An 18,600-nucleotide genomic window follows, 5' to 3' on the forward strand; every position below is an offset into this window, starting at 1 on the left:
ATACTGTTCTCCACTTAATTACATAAGGGTACATGTGTCATAGAAAATCATGTACACAAATTCAATCATATTTCATTTCCAGATTATGCAATGTTAACAACAGGAAGGAAAATGAACTCTTCAATCAACTCTTATCTTGTGACTATTTTCTCCGCCAAAGAAAATAATTCTCAAAATGAAAAGGTAAGAACAAACACAAGTGAGAAGGGACTGAAGCTGGGTAAGATTTTAACAAGGCACTTAGCTGCACTAAATGAATTCCAGCCTCCTGGCCCATCTGAATCACATCCTAGAGACTAAAGAACTTGCCTAAGAGACTGCTGAACCATTGTTTGCAGCCATAAAGAAAAAGGTATGATGAGAAAGAGAAAACAGTCCAATTTGCAAAAAGAGGATGAAACTATAATCCAGATACTGTAGAATGGAAAGTTTAAGTGAATTCCAGGCAAAACTGGGACAAATTACTAAGCAGGTGATCAGTAAGCACTTATAAAAGGGACGCATGATCACTGGGAACCAACCTGCTCAAAAAGAACAAGTCATGCCAGACAAGTTTCATTCCTTCATAAACAGGGTTACTATGAAGGCAGCTAGCTGATAAATGCATAATCCTGGCAGTTTATGAAGCATTGTCATAAATATCGTCTAACCATCAAAATAACTGTGTGAAAGGGTATAAACTATCCTCATTGTAGAGATAAGAAAACTGAAGCTTAGTTAGCAAGATCAAGCAATATGGCCCAAGTCACTGGTTTAGAAATGTTGGAGAACTTGAACCCTGGTCTTCCAACTAGAAATCTGTAGCTATTCTCACCAAGCCATTAACAGCCTTCTTTGACAAAGGGAAATCTAGGCTTTAGCAAGAAATTTGGTGAGGGTGCAGGATGTCCTGTGAACCAGATGTAGACCTATGGCCAAGAGGAAGTTAGAATGGCTGGATATATAACTGGTAGAAACACTAGATGACAGGCTAACACTAGATTAATGTACCAAGATCATTTTGGAAAAAGGTGTCCAATGGCATGCCAAGATTCTTTTTTTTTTTTTTTTTGTACAGATAGAGTGGGAGGGAGAGAGAGAAAGAGAGAGAGAGAGAGAGAGAAACATCGATGTGAAAGGGACACATCAAGTGGCTACCACCCACATGACCAACCAGGGCCGGGGACAAACTGCAACCGAGGTACGTGCCCTTAGCGGGAACCGAACCCCGGTCTCTCCGGACCGCAGGCCAACGCTCTAACCGCTGAGCCAAACTGGCCAGGGCTGGCATGCCAAGATTTTAACATAGGAAAAAAGAGAAAAACATTACATGCTGACTATAATTAAACATCACAAAGCTAAAAAGTGCAGCTAAGTTGTTAGACAGAAATTCTAGATTCAAAAAGACCTCTGCAGTGTAAAACTAAAGTTGAACCAAGATAAATATGTGTATTAAAATTTTTACGCTCAAAACCTATAAAGGCAAATAAATAAATAAATAAAACTACAAAGTCTAAGTGTAGAAAATACACAACAGCAATATAACAATATAATGTAATGTAATACATAAAAGAGCAATAGCTCCGGCTGGGTAGCTCAGTTCACTGGAGCATCATCCTGTACACCAAAAGGTTGTGGGTTGGATTTCCAGTCAAGGCACACACCTAGACTACGGGTTTGGTCCCCCACAGGGGCACATATGAGAGGCAACTGATCAATGTTTCTCTCTCACATCTCTCTCGCCCCTCCCTCTCTAAAATCAATAAACATATCCTCGGGTAAAGATAAAAAAAAATGGCAATTAATATTAAATACGTTAGCACAATGAAGGTGTGACAAATGGGGCAGCGGTAGGATTCAGTTGCATAAGAGAAAGAATTTTTGTTTGTTTTGTGTGTTTTTTGTTGTTGTTGTTAATCCTCACCCAAGGATATTTTTTTCCACTGAGAGAAAGTGGAAGGGAGAGAAACATCAATGTTAGACAAATTGATTGGTCACCTCCCTCATACTCCCTATCTGGACCGGGGAGCAAACCCACAACTCAGGTACATGCCCTCGACCAGGAAGTAAACCCGTGACCCTTCGATGCGCAGGCCGATGCTCTAACCACTTTGCACACCAGCCAGGGTAAGAGAAAAACGTTTAAAAGAGGTTGCAAGTCCCTATTTAACAGATGAAAGACAAAGAAGATATCTTTGATGATATCTTCACATGATAGTTTAACTGTATATAGTTTACCTGTATAGTTCTAGAGGACACTAGATTCAAGGACTATTCTTTCATATCCTTTTGAGGGTGGGAAAGGAGAACAAACAAGGGATGTACCAGAGGACTTCTATCTACTCATGTGCCGTCTCTTCCCAGGTCAAAGCAACAAGGAATTACAAATATGCCAAAAGGAGAATGCACCGTGACAAGTGCTGGTCCTCAGGGTAAGTCTCTGCTAGGGTACTCTGAAGAGAGAAAAATGCTTCTCAGCCAGTCACGAAGACCTTCTAAACATACCTCTGAATGTAAATCTGAAGACTGACCCTGGAGTTTAAAGAAAAGGCCTGACACTCAAGTCTCTGTCTTGGGCACACAGCTTAAGTGGAGAATTGAGTCTGGCTAGTAGGAAGTCCCAGCAGCACAATGATGCAACCTATTCCTTATAATGCCACAAACTCTGAGCCTCCATCCGGCAACCCAAATAAGGTCAAAATCAAGAATTCACATGGCACTGGGCAGAAATTCATTAAAAAGATGTTAAATAAATACTTCATTAATAAACTTATATTTTCACATAGAATAATAAAGAAACTTACTTCTTTGTCAGTTTTTAACAAACTCTCACTACCAGCCACTGAAGGAGTAACTAAGGCCTGCCCAAGAGGATGGACCACTGCATTTGCCACCTCTCGCCCAACGCTCTCTGGATAGCTGTGCAGAACGCTGGTGTGACCCTGATCATTCTGAATCACCAAATGCAGGGACCTCCACTCAGAGTACATCGTGCCGCTAAAGGACTATCCAAATGGCACCTGAAAAGACAAAACAGAATCACATGTCAAATTATACTGTTGCAAATGAATTTACCCTATGTGGCAAGATAAAGAAGCCGCAAACACTGCCTCAAGAAGACTGAGAAAAAAAAACCACATCTAAATGTTTTGAGAAATGTCCTAAAACAAGCCTCATGGTGAGATCAGGTAGAAGGGCAAACCCTGAGCAGCAGCTAGCTGTCTGAGCACCTCCCCAAAAGAGCCCTGAGACCAAACGGCTAATTATGCAAGGGGATAAAATAATCAAATCGGGTACACTTATAGCATTTAGGGGATCCCCCTCACTCTATGTTCAGGATAGAAAAAGATGGAAGAATGGAGTACCTCAAGTCAAAAAGGGAGACAAAAGAAAGAGTTTACTTGAAAGACCCAGCTCTTTCAATGGAAAAATACTCCTGCAATTTCCCACCAATGTCTTACCCTGCAGCAGTGACACACAACTTCCAGTAATGGAACACCTAGAAGTCACAGTGTCCTTCAGAAAAGAGCTCCCATTTACTGAGCATTTACTACATGCTACTCATATAATCATCAAAACAACTCTATGAATATTAAGTAATATTACCTCTACTTCACAGATGAAAAAACAGAGACCTGGAGAGGTTTGCTTCTTACCTGAAGCTTCAGAGCTATAATGTGGTAGAGCTGGGTTTTGAACCACATGTGTTGGGTTCCAGGGACCATACTCGTAACCATAGCATGTACTGTCCCTCTCTACTGTATACATTCTCCATCATATGTACTGCTCCTCCCTTATCCCGAGGCTATATATTCTCCATAAAATGAAGTCTATCATACAAATGAGAAATTTTAGCCACAGAAAACATATTTGTATAAATACAATGTAAATATTGCAATCATATATGCCTGAAATTCATGAAGAGAATCAAGGATAGTTAGCCCTTTCCAATTCATTTCTGCTAACTTCCACTTTCTACTTTCTCTGAAATGTTTGACCAGCCAGCAGTGTAAACAAATACATGGGTACTCTTAATCTTTAAAAAGTTCTATCGCTTAAAAACAAAAAAGAAAATAAGTTCTATCACTTAAGCTATTTTTTCTTCAAACTGGAAGAGACTAGCATTGTTTAATTTTACCTTAGAAAACTTCATTCCAGCTCAACAAGTATCAGTGTTTTTCAAGAGGATATGGTTTTTGAGAATCATGGGCCTAAAGAAGGAAGATCAAACTCCTTAGCATGAAAGTCAGTCATTCACAAACTGGTCCCAAACTACCTTTCTTTCTCCTTTCCATACATACAGAGGAACCCACCACCTTCCCTTCCCCACCCTGTGTCTCCTCCTACAATTTTATTCAATCTTCTCAACTTCTTTTGGAGTCTGATGGACTTTGGGCCCAGGCACCATTCAGTGACCCTATGAGGTCTAATGTCGTCTTCCTCTGGACTAAGAGGCCCTGAAATGGGAAGGCAGGAGGGATGCACCAGCACTGAACAAAGTATCTACAATTTGAGGAAGGATGGGTGCAACTATTAACATTGACTGTTTCTTCAGAATTTATAAAGGATTCCCCCCAAAATATCCTGGTGCCTCTCCCTACTTCCTAAAATAAGCACTCTCAAAAATGGAAGCTCTGATTATGACAGGGAGCCATCCTCATCAGATAATAACTTATTTCCACACCACACATTTTTTCCCTTGCCTTTTTAAAATTTACACACACACACACACACACACATTCTATATAGGCAGTTTTTAACCTTTTCATTTTTGTTTGGCTTAATTCACTTTCCTGGACAGATAATCCATCTTAATAAACTAGTATATCCTCTTGTATTTTGCTCCACCCTAACTCAATCTTACTAAAATAATTTATATCTATGCATCTCTAGGGATTGTGTACTTTTCTATATATTGCTTTTTTCCATTCAACAGTACTTCACGAATATCCTTCCAATTAATAAGATTATTTTTAATGGCTGTGTAACATTCCTGACACGGACATGGCATAATTTATTCAACCAGATTCCTAATAATGTACATTTACTTCATTTCCGCTACCCCTGCCCCCCTTTTTTATCACCAGGCAATACTGATGTAATAAACATGCTTCTTAATATATCTTAAGCAGTGCCCTTTTAATTTCTATGGAACAAGTTCCCAAGAGTGAAACTGTTGGATCAAAGTATATATGTATTTTTAAAGTTAACAAATCTTGCCAACTGCTTCTCATTTACATCACAAATGAATGGGAGCCCTTTCCTCCTCTCACCACCAACCTCCTGCCAGGAATCAGACTGACTGATTTGCCAATTTGATAGGCATGAAGTGAAATTTTATTGTTTAGCCAAATGTTTACCTTTATTTTATAGCTTTTAGTTTTGAGTCTGACTTAGTTGATTTCTCCCTCCCATTTCCTTTATGAGCATTTTTCAAATTGTGGGTCATGAAATAAATGTAATGGGTAATACTTTAGTTTTTAATTATATGGAGCCAGATATACAATAAAGATATCACACACAGTAAAAGTGAGTAATGTTCTGTGAAACTTGCTTCATTTTTTTATATATGCATATATTCTGGGTCACAATGTAAAATATACTTTCTATATGGGTCAAGGTCCAAAAGTTTGAAAACATAATCCTGAAGTGTATATGTAACCTACTAGATTTCCATGCAAGATAATTGTTTAAATCTTCATATTTAAGTTTTATATTCATCTGGAATTTACTTCTATAAGAAATGTAGAAAGGATCCAATTTTATTTTCTTCTAGATAGCTGTGCCAGCATCATCTATTAAAAATATATCCTTTCCCAATTAACTGAAATACCAGTTGTGTCATATTAAATTCTCATTTATACAGTAATCTGTTTCTGACTCTGCTCTGTTCAACCATTTGACTATTCCTATGCCAATACCATAATGATTTAAATTCAGTGGCTTTAGAAAAATTTTTTGTTGTTAATCCTCTCCCAAGGATATTTTTTCCATTGATTTTTAGAGAGAGAGTGGGAGGGAAGGGAAAGAGAGTAGAAGGGACGGAGGGGAGGGGGAGAGAGAAACAAACAAACATCCCTTGACCAGCAATTGAGCCTTAGACCCAAGGGTCTGTGGGCCGAAACTCTAACCACTGAGCAAAACCAGCCAGGGATAGAAAATTTCTTAATATCTGTAAAGGAAGCCCTCTGCACCTTCATTATTCTTTTTTTTTAAACTTTATTGGCTGTTCTCAGGCATTTATTCTTCTATATAAAATTTAAGATGATTTTACCCAATTAAAAAGTAAAACAAAACATTGCTGGAATTCTAGTTAAAACTGCTTAGTCTACTTTCCCAGACTCATCTACTACCACTCCCCACCCCAAGCTATGGACACACAGAATTACAGGTAATTCTTCAAACCTAACAAGCTTTTTCATACTCTGTATCACTGCTCACACTACTCCCACTGAGTGAACTGCCATTCCCCACTTTGAGCCACCTTAAGTACTCATCCTTTAAAGCACAGCTCAAATGTCCTCTCTTGGTAAAACTTTTCTTGACTCCTCATACAACTTCTCCTCCCCAGCTCTGAGTGCCTATAAGAACCTGTCCACATCAAGCTTCACATTAGCTTATTTGTTAGCTGTGTAAAGATATCTTCACAAGTGTTTCAACCCTTTTTGAGTGGAAACCTCACTTTCTGAATCTCTGAATAGTCTCTGGCACACAGTGGGTACTGAATAAATGTTTCAGAATGTCAAGGTTTACCCATGGGAAAAGGGAACATGTTAGACGGTGTTCCCTTTATTCCACTGAAGTATGTCCAAAATTTTGCTATATACAAATAAAAATTGAAAAAAATGTCCATTTGCTTTAAGCTATTAGTAAAAAAGAAAAGGTCAAATATTTAAGGAATGACTAATTAATATTTAGCATCCATTCCAAATAATACATTATTGAAAGAAAAAAATGTTTTAAGGAGGAAAAAGAAAAGACAACCTAGTTCTTAAACTCCACGCAGAAAGTTCTAGTATAAAATGCATATTCCAAGGCCCCCAACCTGGAAACCTCAATTCTGTAGATCTGGGTTGGAGCCTGGGAATCTGCCTTTTAAGAAAAATCTATTACCTTTCCCAATTCTGAAGTAAAGACAGGAGTATCATTTTTTTTTAAAACGCCAAGGAAAAAAACAATCAAAACAAGTTTAATAGCTTTTAAATTTTTCTTTAAAGCTTTTTAAAGTCTTTAAATATAAGAAATTTAAATAAATGTTTTCAAAAAACTTGTAAAGTAGAAAGGTATAGTTAAGGATACAATTAAAAAGTTGAACTAAAATATTAAAATGAATAGAAAAAAACAGATGCTAAATTTTCACAAAATGTACACAAGACAAAAAAACTAAGACAAAGATATGCACGAGAATTACAGGCAAATTAAAACAATGAAGAGAAAATAAACACTGGAAACAAATGAGGAAAGCAAAGAAACATAAAGTAAAGCAACTAAGGTTATCATTTGTGCCTATTAAACTAGCAAAACAAGTGATAAAAACTCAATTCTAATCAGGAGGTACTGCCAACAAGACACATTCAAGAGCTTAAGGCAATGGGTTTCAACAACAATAACAAAAACTGCCCGAGGGGGTATTTTGGAAACAGTAATCGCACTTTTGGTTTGCACTGTTGGTTAACACAACAACTAGGACGTGTTATTGGTGTGTATGGGCAGAGTCAGGAAATCTAGACATCCTGCAATGCAGGGAGACAGTCCTGCAACAATCAACAATAACACTATATTTCATGACTTTTATATGTCTGTCAGAAAATCATTCTGTTCTTGTCTAAGCCTAAAAATCTAATTCCAGTTTCACATAAATACAAAATGTCTTGTGCTTTTTAAATATCCACTGAATTTTCCAGTAATGCAGTATAGTAAAACCTCGATATAATGGACTAATATGGTCAAAGTGGTCCATTAAAGCTGCAAGTGTTATAAAATAAAGTAGGTTTCCCAAATGCATATGTTTAAAAAAATGACTAGTTTACCTGTTTTTACTGCTGTAGACACGTTTGTGTAATTATGAATGAAAAGTTTAATTTCACAGTAAAGTTTTCTATACGTATTACAGTAATTTTAAATATATACTAATAAATGCACGCATTTACCAGTCACTGAGAGTAAACAAATGCATGTGTCTGTGATGTGCCTTAGTGCACCTCAGAATATCCACCACAGGTGTTAAAACTGCTACAGAGCCCTGGCTGGTTTGGCTCAGTGGTTAGAGCATCTGCCCTTGAACTGAAGGGTCACAGGTTTGATTCCTGGTCAAGGGCATGTACCTGGGTTGCAGGTTTGATCCCAGGCTATAGTCAGGGTGTGTTAGGGAGGCAACAAATCCATGTCTCTCTCTCACATCAATGTTTCTCTCTCTTTCTCCTTCCCTTCCTCCCTCCCTTCTACTCTAAAAATCAATGGGAAAAATATCCTCTGGTGAGGATTAACAACAAACAAAAAATGTAGAAAGTCAAGCCACGAAACAACAGAACCAATTACCACACACAATGTACTAATCATTCGTGGAATACTGTTTATGAGCAGTGACTCTTGGATTTAGATGTGTAGACTATAGTTGTAGATATGTAATATTTATGTCGGCGAAATTACTAGTGTTTTTTCCAACATATGACCTATTCTCTAAAATTTGTTAAAAATAACGGTGAATAAATAACAAATACATAACCTGTTAATTTAATTATAAGCAAATCTTGGTTAAAAGCATTTAAAAATTAACAGGCTATTAATTCTCACATATGATATATGGACTGGAAATTTTGTCTGTTAAATCCGAAGTCCATTAAATCAAAATTCGCAAAATCAAGAGTTTACTGTAATCAATCATATAAACTGAAAAGAGACTGAATATTATGTTTAGAACTTTATCACCAAGAACTGTTCACCATTTCAGAAAAATCACATCAATGAAGGCTATGTCACTTATAGCATCTGAGTTGCTAATACCACACACTGCTGTCAGGAACACAACCACAAGAACTACATACATACTTATTTAGCCCTTATTTCAAAATGTTAAATATAAAGAAAAAGTGCCATATTATTATTCTCAACTTATTAGTAGATATAAGCATCTATTTCATTATGTCCTCTTGTACCTGAGCATTTTTGTTGAAATACTAATTTTATTGAAAGGATAGTAATTTGTATTTTTCATTTGTTAAAGATTTTCATTGATTTTTTTTTTTTAATGCTATGTGTTAGTGGGTTATATGTTATCTATTAATTTCAAGATAATAAAGTGGTCACTGCTAAACATTAGATCTGAGGTTGACCCCCCTCCCCTCATCCAGGAACCAAACACGTAATTGTGTAGGGTGGCAAATTAGAGAATACAGTCTCTCTCTCTTTTTTTTTTTATCCTCACCCGAGGATATTTTTCCATTTTTTGTACAGATAGAGTGGGAGGGAGAGGGAGGAAGGGAGAGAGAGTGAGAAACATCGACGTGAAAGGGACACATTGAGTGGCTGCCACCCGCCCGACCAACCAGGGCCGGGGACAAACTGCAACCAAAGTACGTGCCCTTAGCGGGAACCGAACCCGGATCTCTCCGGACCGCAGGCCGACACTCTAACCGCTGAGCCAAACTGGCCAGGGCAGAATACAGTCTCTCTTTAAAGGGCACAGCCACTATTCAGCTACAGCCAACTATTACCTTGAAGGAATGTGTTGGCAGATAATCCAATTTTCCAGAGACACAGACAATTTGGACATTTCTGTGAAGTCTCCTATTTAAATGTTGGCAAATAATTCAAGTTAAAAAACAACAACAATGTGGGCTAAAAAGAATTCATCTGTAGATCAATTTATACCTTTGATCAAAGATAAAATCGCATGCTACTTTTGGTAACTGAATTAGCACAATTCTTGTGAGGTACACTATGGATGAACTATTGCTACCCCGGAAGTCACTCCAACCCACCTCTGCTCCAGGGCTGGGCTTTATAACCCAACTAAGGAGATCCTATAACTTTTATTTTTTGTTCATGTTAGGGGGGAAAAAAAGATAAGGGCACAATGTAGGGTGACAGATTTGGTAAGGTGAAATTCTCTTAGGCTCAGTTTTATCAGTGACCAGCCTACTCTTAAACACATAAATGATTATGAAGTTATTCCATAATTGTCCAAAGCAACAAACCCAGAGATCTCAAAGAACATCATTACTTTCAGGAATCAGAACTACTGCACAGCCTAGGTCAGCGATTCTCAACCTGGGGGTCACGACCCCTTTGGGGGTCCAACAATCCTTTCACAGGGGTCGCCTAAGACCATCGGAAAACACATATTTCCGATGGTCTTAGGAACCGAGACACCGCTCCTCTATCCATCTTCAGGCAAGTCTGCCCACATGCAGATACGCCCACATACAACATGAGGAACTGTATTAAAGGGTCGCGGCATTAGAAAGGTTGAGAACCACTGGCCTAGGTCCTCCTGGGCAAGGATATTCATATCCACATCAACCTCTCAGGATAGCACCATAGCAGAACAATGCTGGGACTTTGATTGCCCAATCCACTTGCATGGGGTATATATCTCTATCCTATCAATAAACTGGCACAAATGTAAGGCACCTCAGGCTCATGCCATTTTTCTACTAACCACTCACCCAAGGATAGCATGGATGTTTTACCAGTACATAGCAGGAGACATAGCACATCAGACGTCTTCACCCAGTAGTACCACTTAATTTCTCCTCATAAAACAACTCAATAGAAAAATACACAAGACATTCACTGTAGTATTATATACACAAAATGGGGAAGTTGGTATAATTAACTGTCCACCAAAAATGGAATAACTTCATAATTAGAGCATAAAAACTATATATATTATAATGTAGCCATTAAACACAGAGACAAGAAGCATGAAAACAGGTAAGAGGACTGGTTAAGAGCCACGGCTCTAGAACTAGACTTCTTAAATTCAAATCTCAGTTCTACCGCCTACAAGCTGGGAAACCTTGCAAACATCATTCTAACTCTGTGTCTAAGCATCCTCATCTATAAAATGGGGATAATAGTCTATTTCCATGTTGTTGTGGTGATCAGAAAATCAATACATGTAATAAGATGTTTGGAATATGTCCTAGTTCATAGTAAGCAATCAATAAGTGGTAACTAGTCCATGAAGGGATAAAAACATGTATCATAATTAAAACTAGATAAACATATACACATGACTAATGATTAGAAAGAGCACAGAAAAATGCAAGTAATTCTGAATGTTGACATTGGTACAATTTGATGTAGTAAGTTTATGTGTGTGTGTGTGTTTTATTTAATCATCACTCAGGATATTTTTTCGTTGATTTTTAGAAAGCGTGGAAGGGAGGGAGAGGGAGAAAGAAAAAGAGAAACATTGATTGGTTGCCTTCCACACAACCCCAACTGGGGCTGGGGATTGAACCTGCAACCCAAGTATGTGCCCTTGACTGGGAATCAAACTCAAAACCCTTCGGTCCACAGGCCAACTAACTGCTGAGCCAAACTGGCCAGGGTGATGTAGTAAGTTTTTATTAATAGATCATCATGTCAGAATCCTACTATACATATGAACACTAGCAGGAACCACTAAGTTGATTTTGATAAATAGTTATTAACCATCTACTATATACAATGCATTTGTCAAGATCAGGAAGGAGATTAGTAGGACTTGGTTCCTGTTTCAAATGAGTTAACAGTATAAGTGCTAAATGACACCTTTTTTAAAAAGCTATAGACAAGCCCTGGCCAGTTTGGCTCAGCGGTTAGAGCGTCGGCCTGCGGTCCGGAGAGACCTGGGTTCGGTTCCCGCTAAGGGCACATACTTCGGTTGCAGTTTGTCCCCGGCCCTGGTTGGTCATGCGGTGGCAGCCACTCGATGTGTCCCTTCACGTCGATGTTTCTCTCTCTCTCTCCCTTCCTCTCTCTCCCTCCCACTCTATCTGTACAAAAAATGGAAAAATATCCTCGGGTGAGGATAAAAAAGAAAAAAAAAAAAGCTATAGACAAGATATTGTGGAAATTCAGAAGACAAATGATTACTTTTGACTGACAGAAGGGCTGAGGTGGAAAACAAGATAAGATCAGGGAAGACTATAGCTTATGGGGCAAATAAATTGGGTACTGAATGAATATTACAATTTTAATAGAGAAATAAAATTGACTGGATAAGAGTGAGAGTAAGAAGAGACAGGTAGATGAAAAAAGAAAAATAAATAAAAATAAATTACTTCAAGTAGCAAGAAACAGTACCAGAAACTAAAAACCAGAGTGACAGAAAAGAAAGCTATATATAGAAGGTGGATACTAGACTTGTAATTAATTTAGTAAAAACTGGGAGCAGAGAATGAGAGGACATTTAACTTTATCACAGAAATTATAAAACAAGAACTGAATTCCTATTAAAAAAATTTGATGGAAGTATCCAAGAAAGGCTGAATGACAAGCAGAAAAGCAAACTCCAGTGTGGCTAATATAACGAGGAGGGGGAGGGCAGGAAGGATGGGGACAAAGATGGGGAGGGTTGGACACTGCAGTGAGATATGAAGACATAACTGAAGTCAGATGATTAAGGGCTTTGACTGCTATGTTAAAGATCCTGTGAGGCTCCTCCCCAGATAGGCTGTCAGCTGACGACCTGAGTTGCTAGCAGAGAAGTCACTATCTTCAGTGCTCCAAAGTAAGTATGACAGGAGGAAGGGGAAGATGGCAGTATTCCGTTACAGATCACTTAATTTCCTTCCCAACTCTACATGCACCCATTTTCTAGGTAATCTCTCTGGAGGTTTCTATTATAAGGTGACTGTGTGCTGGGTAACAGTCTTTGGCTTGTAGGTACATCCACAGAGTAACATGAAGGTTTGGCCTAATTGACAAATTACCAAAATGATCAATACAGTGGTAGACACACTAAGACCACAGCCTGACATTAATTAGATCAATTGACTCAACCAATATTTATTATATGCCTTCTATACACCAAGCACAGGGAATGTTACAATGAAGAAATATCATCCTTGTTCCCAAGGAGCTTCAAGTCTAATTACAGAAAACAATTTTTTAAAACTTTGTAAAGTAAATCTAGACATCAATTATTTCATTAAACAAACTTATTAAACACCTGCTACATGTCAGGTACTGTCTTAGAAAGTAGGTACCACTGTGTCCTGTAGATACAACAACTAGAAGGTTTCATAGTGAGGAAGGCAACCAAAATCCATGATGACACCATACTACAGTAGTCTTCAACATGGTAACTGATGTAACAAGGTATGAAGGTAGCAACATATAACAGAAAAACTACTAAAAATCTTGCTTAATAACAATGTAGCTTTGTATAATTGATCATTTCCAAAGAGTTTTCATATGTTACTTCATGTTATTCCAAAACAAGCCTAGAAAGCTAAGTAAAACAGATTATAACTAGCCACTAGGTGAGGAAACAAAGTAAGTTTAATGACTTACTCAGGTCACATCAAATAACAGCAGAGCTGGGACAAGAAACTTGCCTCAGAACCCAATGCTCTTTTCTTTTTTCTGTCTCCATACCTCACCATATGACCCTGGACGAAAGTTATTTGGTATTCCTTTGTCAGTTTTCTCATCTGTAAAACGGAGAATACCTGTAGTACCTAGCTAAAATGACTTGGGAGAAGGATAAAATAAAGCAACATAACTCAACATACTTTAAGATGTACAAATACAAGGTACATATTATCAGGCATGACTCATTTCTCTTAGAACACAGGGTACAGCCTGGCCAGTGTGGCTCCGTGGTTAGAGTGCTGGCCTGCAGACAGAAAGGTCTCGGGTTTGATTCTCTGGCCCCATCCAGGGTGCATGTGGGAGGCAACTGGTAGCTGTTTCTTTCTCTCTCCCACTCCCTCCCTCCTCCCCACTCTCTCTAAAAAAATCAATGGAAAAATATCCCCAGGTGAGAATTAACCAAAAAAAGAAAGAAATATAGAGTACAGAGTTCTAAAACACTGAGTAAATAAATGAACCTTGCTGGACATTAAGGCACACAAGTACACTCAAGGTCATCCATATAACTTTATGACTATAAAGACAAAAAGACCATAGTTCATATTTCTGTTGTAGTCCTATTGACCTTACAAGGCAAATATCAATCAAGTTTAGTAAAAAGGAATGTATTCACCTACACACCAGATTCTAATTGTTAGGGATCCTACCAAACACCTGAATTACAAGATAGACAGACAGGTTCTGTGTATATTCCTCCCTATTGTGGGAACAGGTAGTTTTTGCTAGTCTATCAAAAAAAAAAATTTTCATATATATATATGAATACCCTGCCTTCCCCTCAATAGCACCACCACAGTTCTCATCTTTTATGCCTCAGACCTACTCTGTCCAATACAGTAGCCATATCCACATGTAACTACTTAAATTTAAATTAAATTAGAAATTCAGTTCCTTAGTTACACTAGTCACATTTCAAGTGCTCAATAGTCACATGTAGCTAGTGGCTAGTGGTTACCATATTGGACAACACAAACATAGAACAGTTCCTGTAGAAAGTTCTATTTTAGGGCTGACAGATACTATACTTTTACTTTCATTACAACCTTGACCATAGACACTTTGAAGGCAGGGGCTGTGTCTTATTTACCTTGGTATCCAAGTTTATATAGCAAAGTACACATGGCACACACCAAGCACTTGCTTTACATGTAATTGAATATCTCAAACATAGTAGACTACTCTGTACACTTTCCCCATCCCCAACACACACATACAAAACAACAACCAAGACATCTTCTTACATGGGAGGAATGGATGTGGAAGGGGACAATGCGCCCAGAAAAAAGTGGCCTGATTTCTAGTCCCAGATGTGCTAGAAGCCAACCATGTAAGTCTTGGGGAAGTTACCTACTTTCTTTACCTATAAAAACTTACAATTAAATTCCATGTACCTTAATTCTACAACTTGAATTATCTTACACCAAAGGAAATCATGTGTTCTACCTGAAAGGTCTTTTCACAATCCAGGGAACACACCTGCTAACATTGACAAGAATCTCAAGTTAAACAGAATGCCTTTCTAGGTCTCAGGCTATCATGATTAGAGTCATTTTTGGTCTTTGACTGAGCATGTGAAAATTTTACCTTTACTATGGAGATTAACTAGAGACTTAAACCTCAGGCTTAAAGATTGAGTTTCTTCCATGTGCTGAGGCCAAAACTGGATACTCTGTCCATATCTGATCAGAGAAACAAGGGCAGGTTTCTTGAGTATTTGAATTTAACATGAATTGTCCCATCAGTTTCTACATTAGCCTTAGCCTAAAAATCGAGAGACAGTACAAAACTGAACCAAAAAAAATTTTTTTTGTAACAATCCTTATGCTGCAAAGAATGCCATTATATGAAATGCCTATATTTATTCTGTCACATACTCTGCCATATTTAACTGCTACAAAAAAAAAAATCTTTGCCACCCTGGTCAGTTTGGCTCAGCAGTTAGAGCACTGGCCTGCGGTCTGGAGAGACCCGGGTTCGGTTCCCGCTAAGGGCGCATACCTCAGCTGCGGTTTATCCCCGGCCCTGGTTGGTCGTGCAAGTGGCAGCCACTTGATGTGTCCCTTTCACGTCAATGTTTCTCTCTCTCTTTCTCTTCCTTTCTCTCCCTCCCACTCTATCTGAACAAAAAGTGGAAAAATGTCCTCAGGTGAGGATAAAAAAAAAAAAAAAAAAACTTTGCCTAAAAACCTCTTCATAATGACCTTCACGCACATATTCACTCACTTTTATAAAACTTACATGGTTTTAAGACCAGTCGAGAACACATACAATCTGAATTATTGCCCTGCCTTCCTTTAAAACTTTTAAATATATTGGACAATAGCACTTCAGGCAGTATGCACTAAATATATACTAAGTTTGTCAATTCCTCTGACATCAAAATTTTACTCTTCATCAAGTATTTCTTATATCATCTTTCCTGGTGAATATGATGAACTATAGCAATTCCATCTACTAATATTTACCAAGTATGAACAAGGCAATAATATTTAATGGATGACAATTAAACATTATTTCAGACAATGAGGTGTGGAACATATATAAAAGCTTAAGGATTTTGATAATAACAGGTTTCCATTAAGAAGTGATTGTATCTGATTGGAATAAAGTCAGATATAAAAAATCAACCAGTGCTGCCCTGGCCAGGTAGCTCAGCTGGTTGGAGCGTCGTCTCGGTGTGACAAGATCTGGGGTTTGATCCCTGGTCAGGGTACACACAGAGTCAACCAATACATGCATAAAAGGGTGGAATATGGATCGATGTCTTCCTCTCTCTCTGAAAAAAATCAAACAAAGTCAACCAATGTTGATTGCACGGAGTTAGTCCTGCATAATGCCTTGCCAGTGGTAAGAACTCAATATGTTTATTCGTTTCTAGATGGATAAATTAATAACCTAGAGTATTTCCAAACAAAAAGAACAAAACTATATAAGCTAAGAACGATCAAATACCTTTTGCAAAAATGGAAATAGAAAAGAAGCTATTTGAAGCATGAAGTTTACAAACATAAAAGGGACTCAAGCATTCTATTCAGTAAAACCTACGTGAGTCTCTACATCAAAACACTGGGAAGAATTCAAAGATGAAAAATACATAGTTCAAGCTGCTCATAATCTAGAAGAGATAGAAACAACACAGAAAAATAGCTGGTAAATTCCATTATGATGATGCTAAGGAGCAGACAGGAAAGACCCAAGATGGCTGGGGTCACAGAGGCATCTTGAATATTGGGAATGTCAGGAGTTATACAGCCAGAGACCAGAAGAAAAAGATACATGCACGTGTATAAGAGCAGAAATGTGTGCATTTGGGTTGAGTGGGGAGAAAGCGTGGAGGGCAGTTTAGGCAGAGGAACAGCATATGCAAAGAGGACCCAAAGGTTAGAGACACTATACCTATGAGTACTGTACATTCAGAAAAACTGCAAACTAACAGCTTTGCATGACATGTATACACTTTAAAAAGTCCACCTAACTCAGAAATCCTGCAGAAAAAGTTAATTCCCATCCCCCAAAAAAACTTTTAAAAAGTAGTAGTCAATGGGCCTAATGAAAAGACCTCTGCAGGTGGAACTGCATTTTTAACAAACTCCCGGATGATTCTCCTAGACACTTCAAGAGAGAAACACGGAAACGTCCAGATGCAAAGTTAACCTAGCAGTTTCCAAACTTCGCTGCACACTGAAATCATATGGAGATCTTAAAAACAAAAACAAAAAACTGATGTCCGGCTTCACCCCCCCCCAAATTCTGGTTTAATTGCTCTGGGTGTGCTACCTGGGCATCAGGAATCTTGAAAAGCTCCCCCAGGTGACTTTCACCTGCAGCAAAGTTGGAGAGACGCTGACCTCATTTTAAGAACTTGAATCTGGAGTCAGACTGCTGGGGTTCAAATTACCAGCTAAGTGACCTTGAGCAAGTCAGTCACCCAACCCTTCAGGGCCCTAGTTCCCTCCTCGGTAAAACGGGGGTCAGAACTCTACCTTACAGGGTTGTCGTGAAGTTGGGTGCAGTGAACGTCAAGGCCGGGCACCACGCCTGGCGTAAGGAAGCGCTTAACAAGGGTTAGTTGTTTAGTCTCCGTGTTAACTCTTCCCCCTCCGGGTGTCACTGTGCAATGGGCAGCACCGTCCCCACCGGGAGGAAGCAACTCGACCAACCTCGCAGGACCAGGTTCTTCGCGGGAGTTGCCAGCTCCGCTCCAGACCCGCCCCCTCCCCAGGTGGCCGGAGAGAGCTCCGCGCGGCGGGCAGCTCCCGAGGACCGGACCGGGTTTGAACAGATCCGTCAGACGCCGCCGACGCCAGCGCCAAGTTCTCCCGGACCCCGTCGGTCCCCGGAAAACATGCGGCGATGTGCTTCCGAAGGCCGGGCCCTTGAAGCACCCAGGACCGAGAAAAAGGGGGGGGGGGGCGTCCTGGGACCGCCCGGAGGGGAGGAAAGGGGAGGGTCCGGTAGCGACGGGGAGGGCCACTCGGTTACCTGAGGCGACGGGCGGGGCCGGCATCGCTAGGGCGGGCGCCGCCACCGCCGGCCGCACTTGGCCTCCCGCCTCACGCCACCTGCGCCATAGGGCCGGCGTTTTTGCTGCCCCGACTGTCGGTCTGTCCACCAGTCAGCGACTCTCCGAGGGCGCCTGGGGACGAGGAAGGCCGGTCAGGCCGGCCGGCTGGGCTTTGCTCAGGCAACTTCCGACTGCCAGAGGCGGCAGCGTCAAATAACTCCCCGAGCCGAGTGGACCACCGCGCGTGCGCGGCACGCCTGATCAGTGACTTCTGCGAGTCCTAAGTGGCGGCGTCAAATAATTCCCGAGACACGGAGCCGGAAGCTGCGCGTGCGCAGCTATCCCAGATCGCCGCGCGAGGCACATTCCCTCCTGCCTTTCCGGATCAAGGGGAGGGGGAGGAGTGTAATGACGAGTGCGCAGACCTCATCGCAGCACATGCGGGCCAGCGCTCCACCTGCGTCCCTGTGAATCAATCCGGACTTGGCCTGTTTTAGGTGCGGATGGATTTAGGGCCTTCTCTGCAAGAT

General features: G+C 39.8%; 1 protein-coding gene across 7 annotated transcripts in view; it reads right to left on the reverse strand.

Annotated features, from left to right (window-relative positions):
* Nucleotides 1-18,101, reverse strand: part of RALGAPB (Ral GTPase activating protein non-catalytic subunit beta) — an 89,860-nt gene extending 71,759 nt beyond the window's left edge. For 5 of the 7 annotated variants that reach the window (XM_036245800.1, XM_036245798.1, XM_036245799.1 and 2 more), the window contains exons 1-2: nucleotides 18,049-18,101; nucleotides 2,784-2,999 (exon numbers count right to left, since the gene is read on the reverse strand). In XM_036245800.1, the coding sequence (XP_036101693.1) occupies nucleotides 2,784-2,969 (186 nt within the window). In that variant the 5' untranslated portion in view covers nucleotides 2,970-2,999; nucleotides 18,049-18,101. Of the gene's footprint in view, nucleotides 1-2,783; nucleotides 3,000-4,117; nucleotides 4,186-13,485; nucleotides 13,506-18,048 lie in introns of those variants that run through there. The other 2 variants (XM_036245797.1, XM_036245796.1) reach the window with 2 other exon arrangements.
* Between the last annotated feature and the right edge of the window lie 499 nt (nucleotides 18,102-18,600).

The sequence above is a fragment of the Molossus molossus genome, unplaced genomic scaffold (assembly GCF_014108415.1).
Source record: "Molossus molossus isolate mMolMol1 unplaced genomic scaffold, mMolMol1.p scaffold_m16_p_6, whole genome shotgun sequence".
In the NCBI taxonomy this organism is placed as follows: Eukaryota; Metazoa; Chordata; class Mammalia; order Chiroptera; family Molossidae; genus Molossus; species Molossus molossus.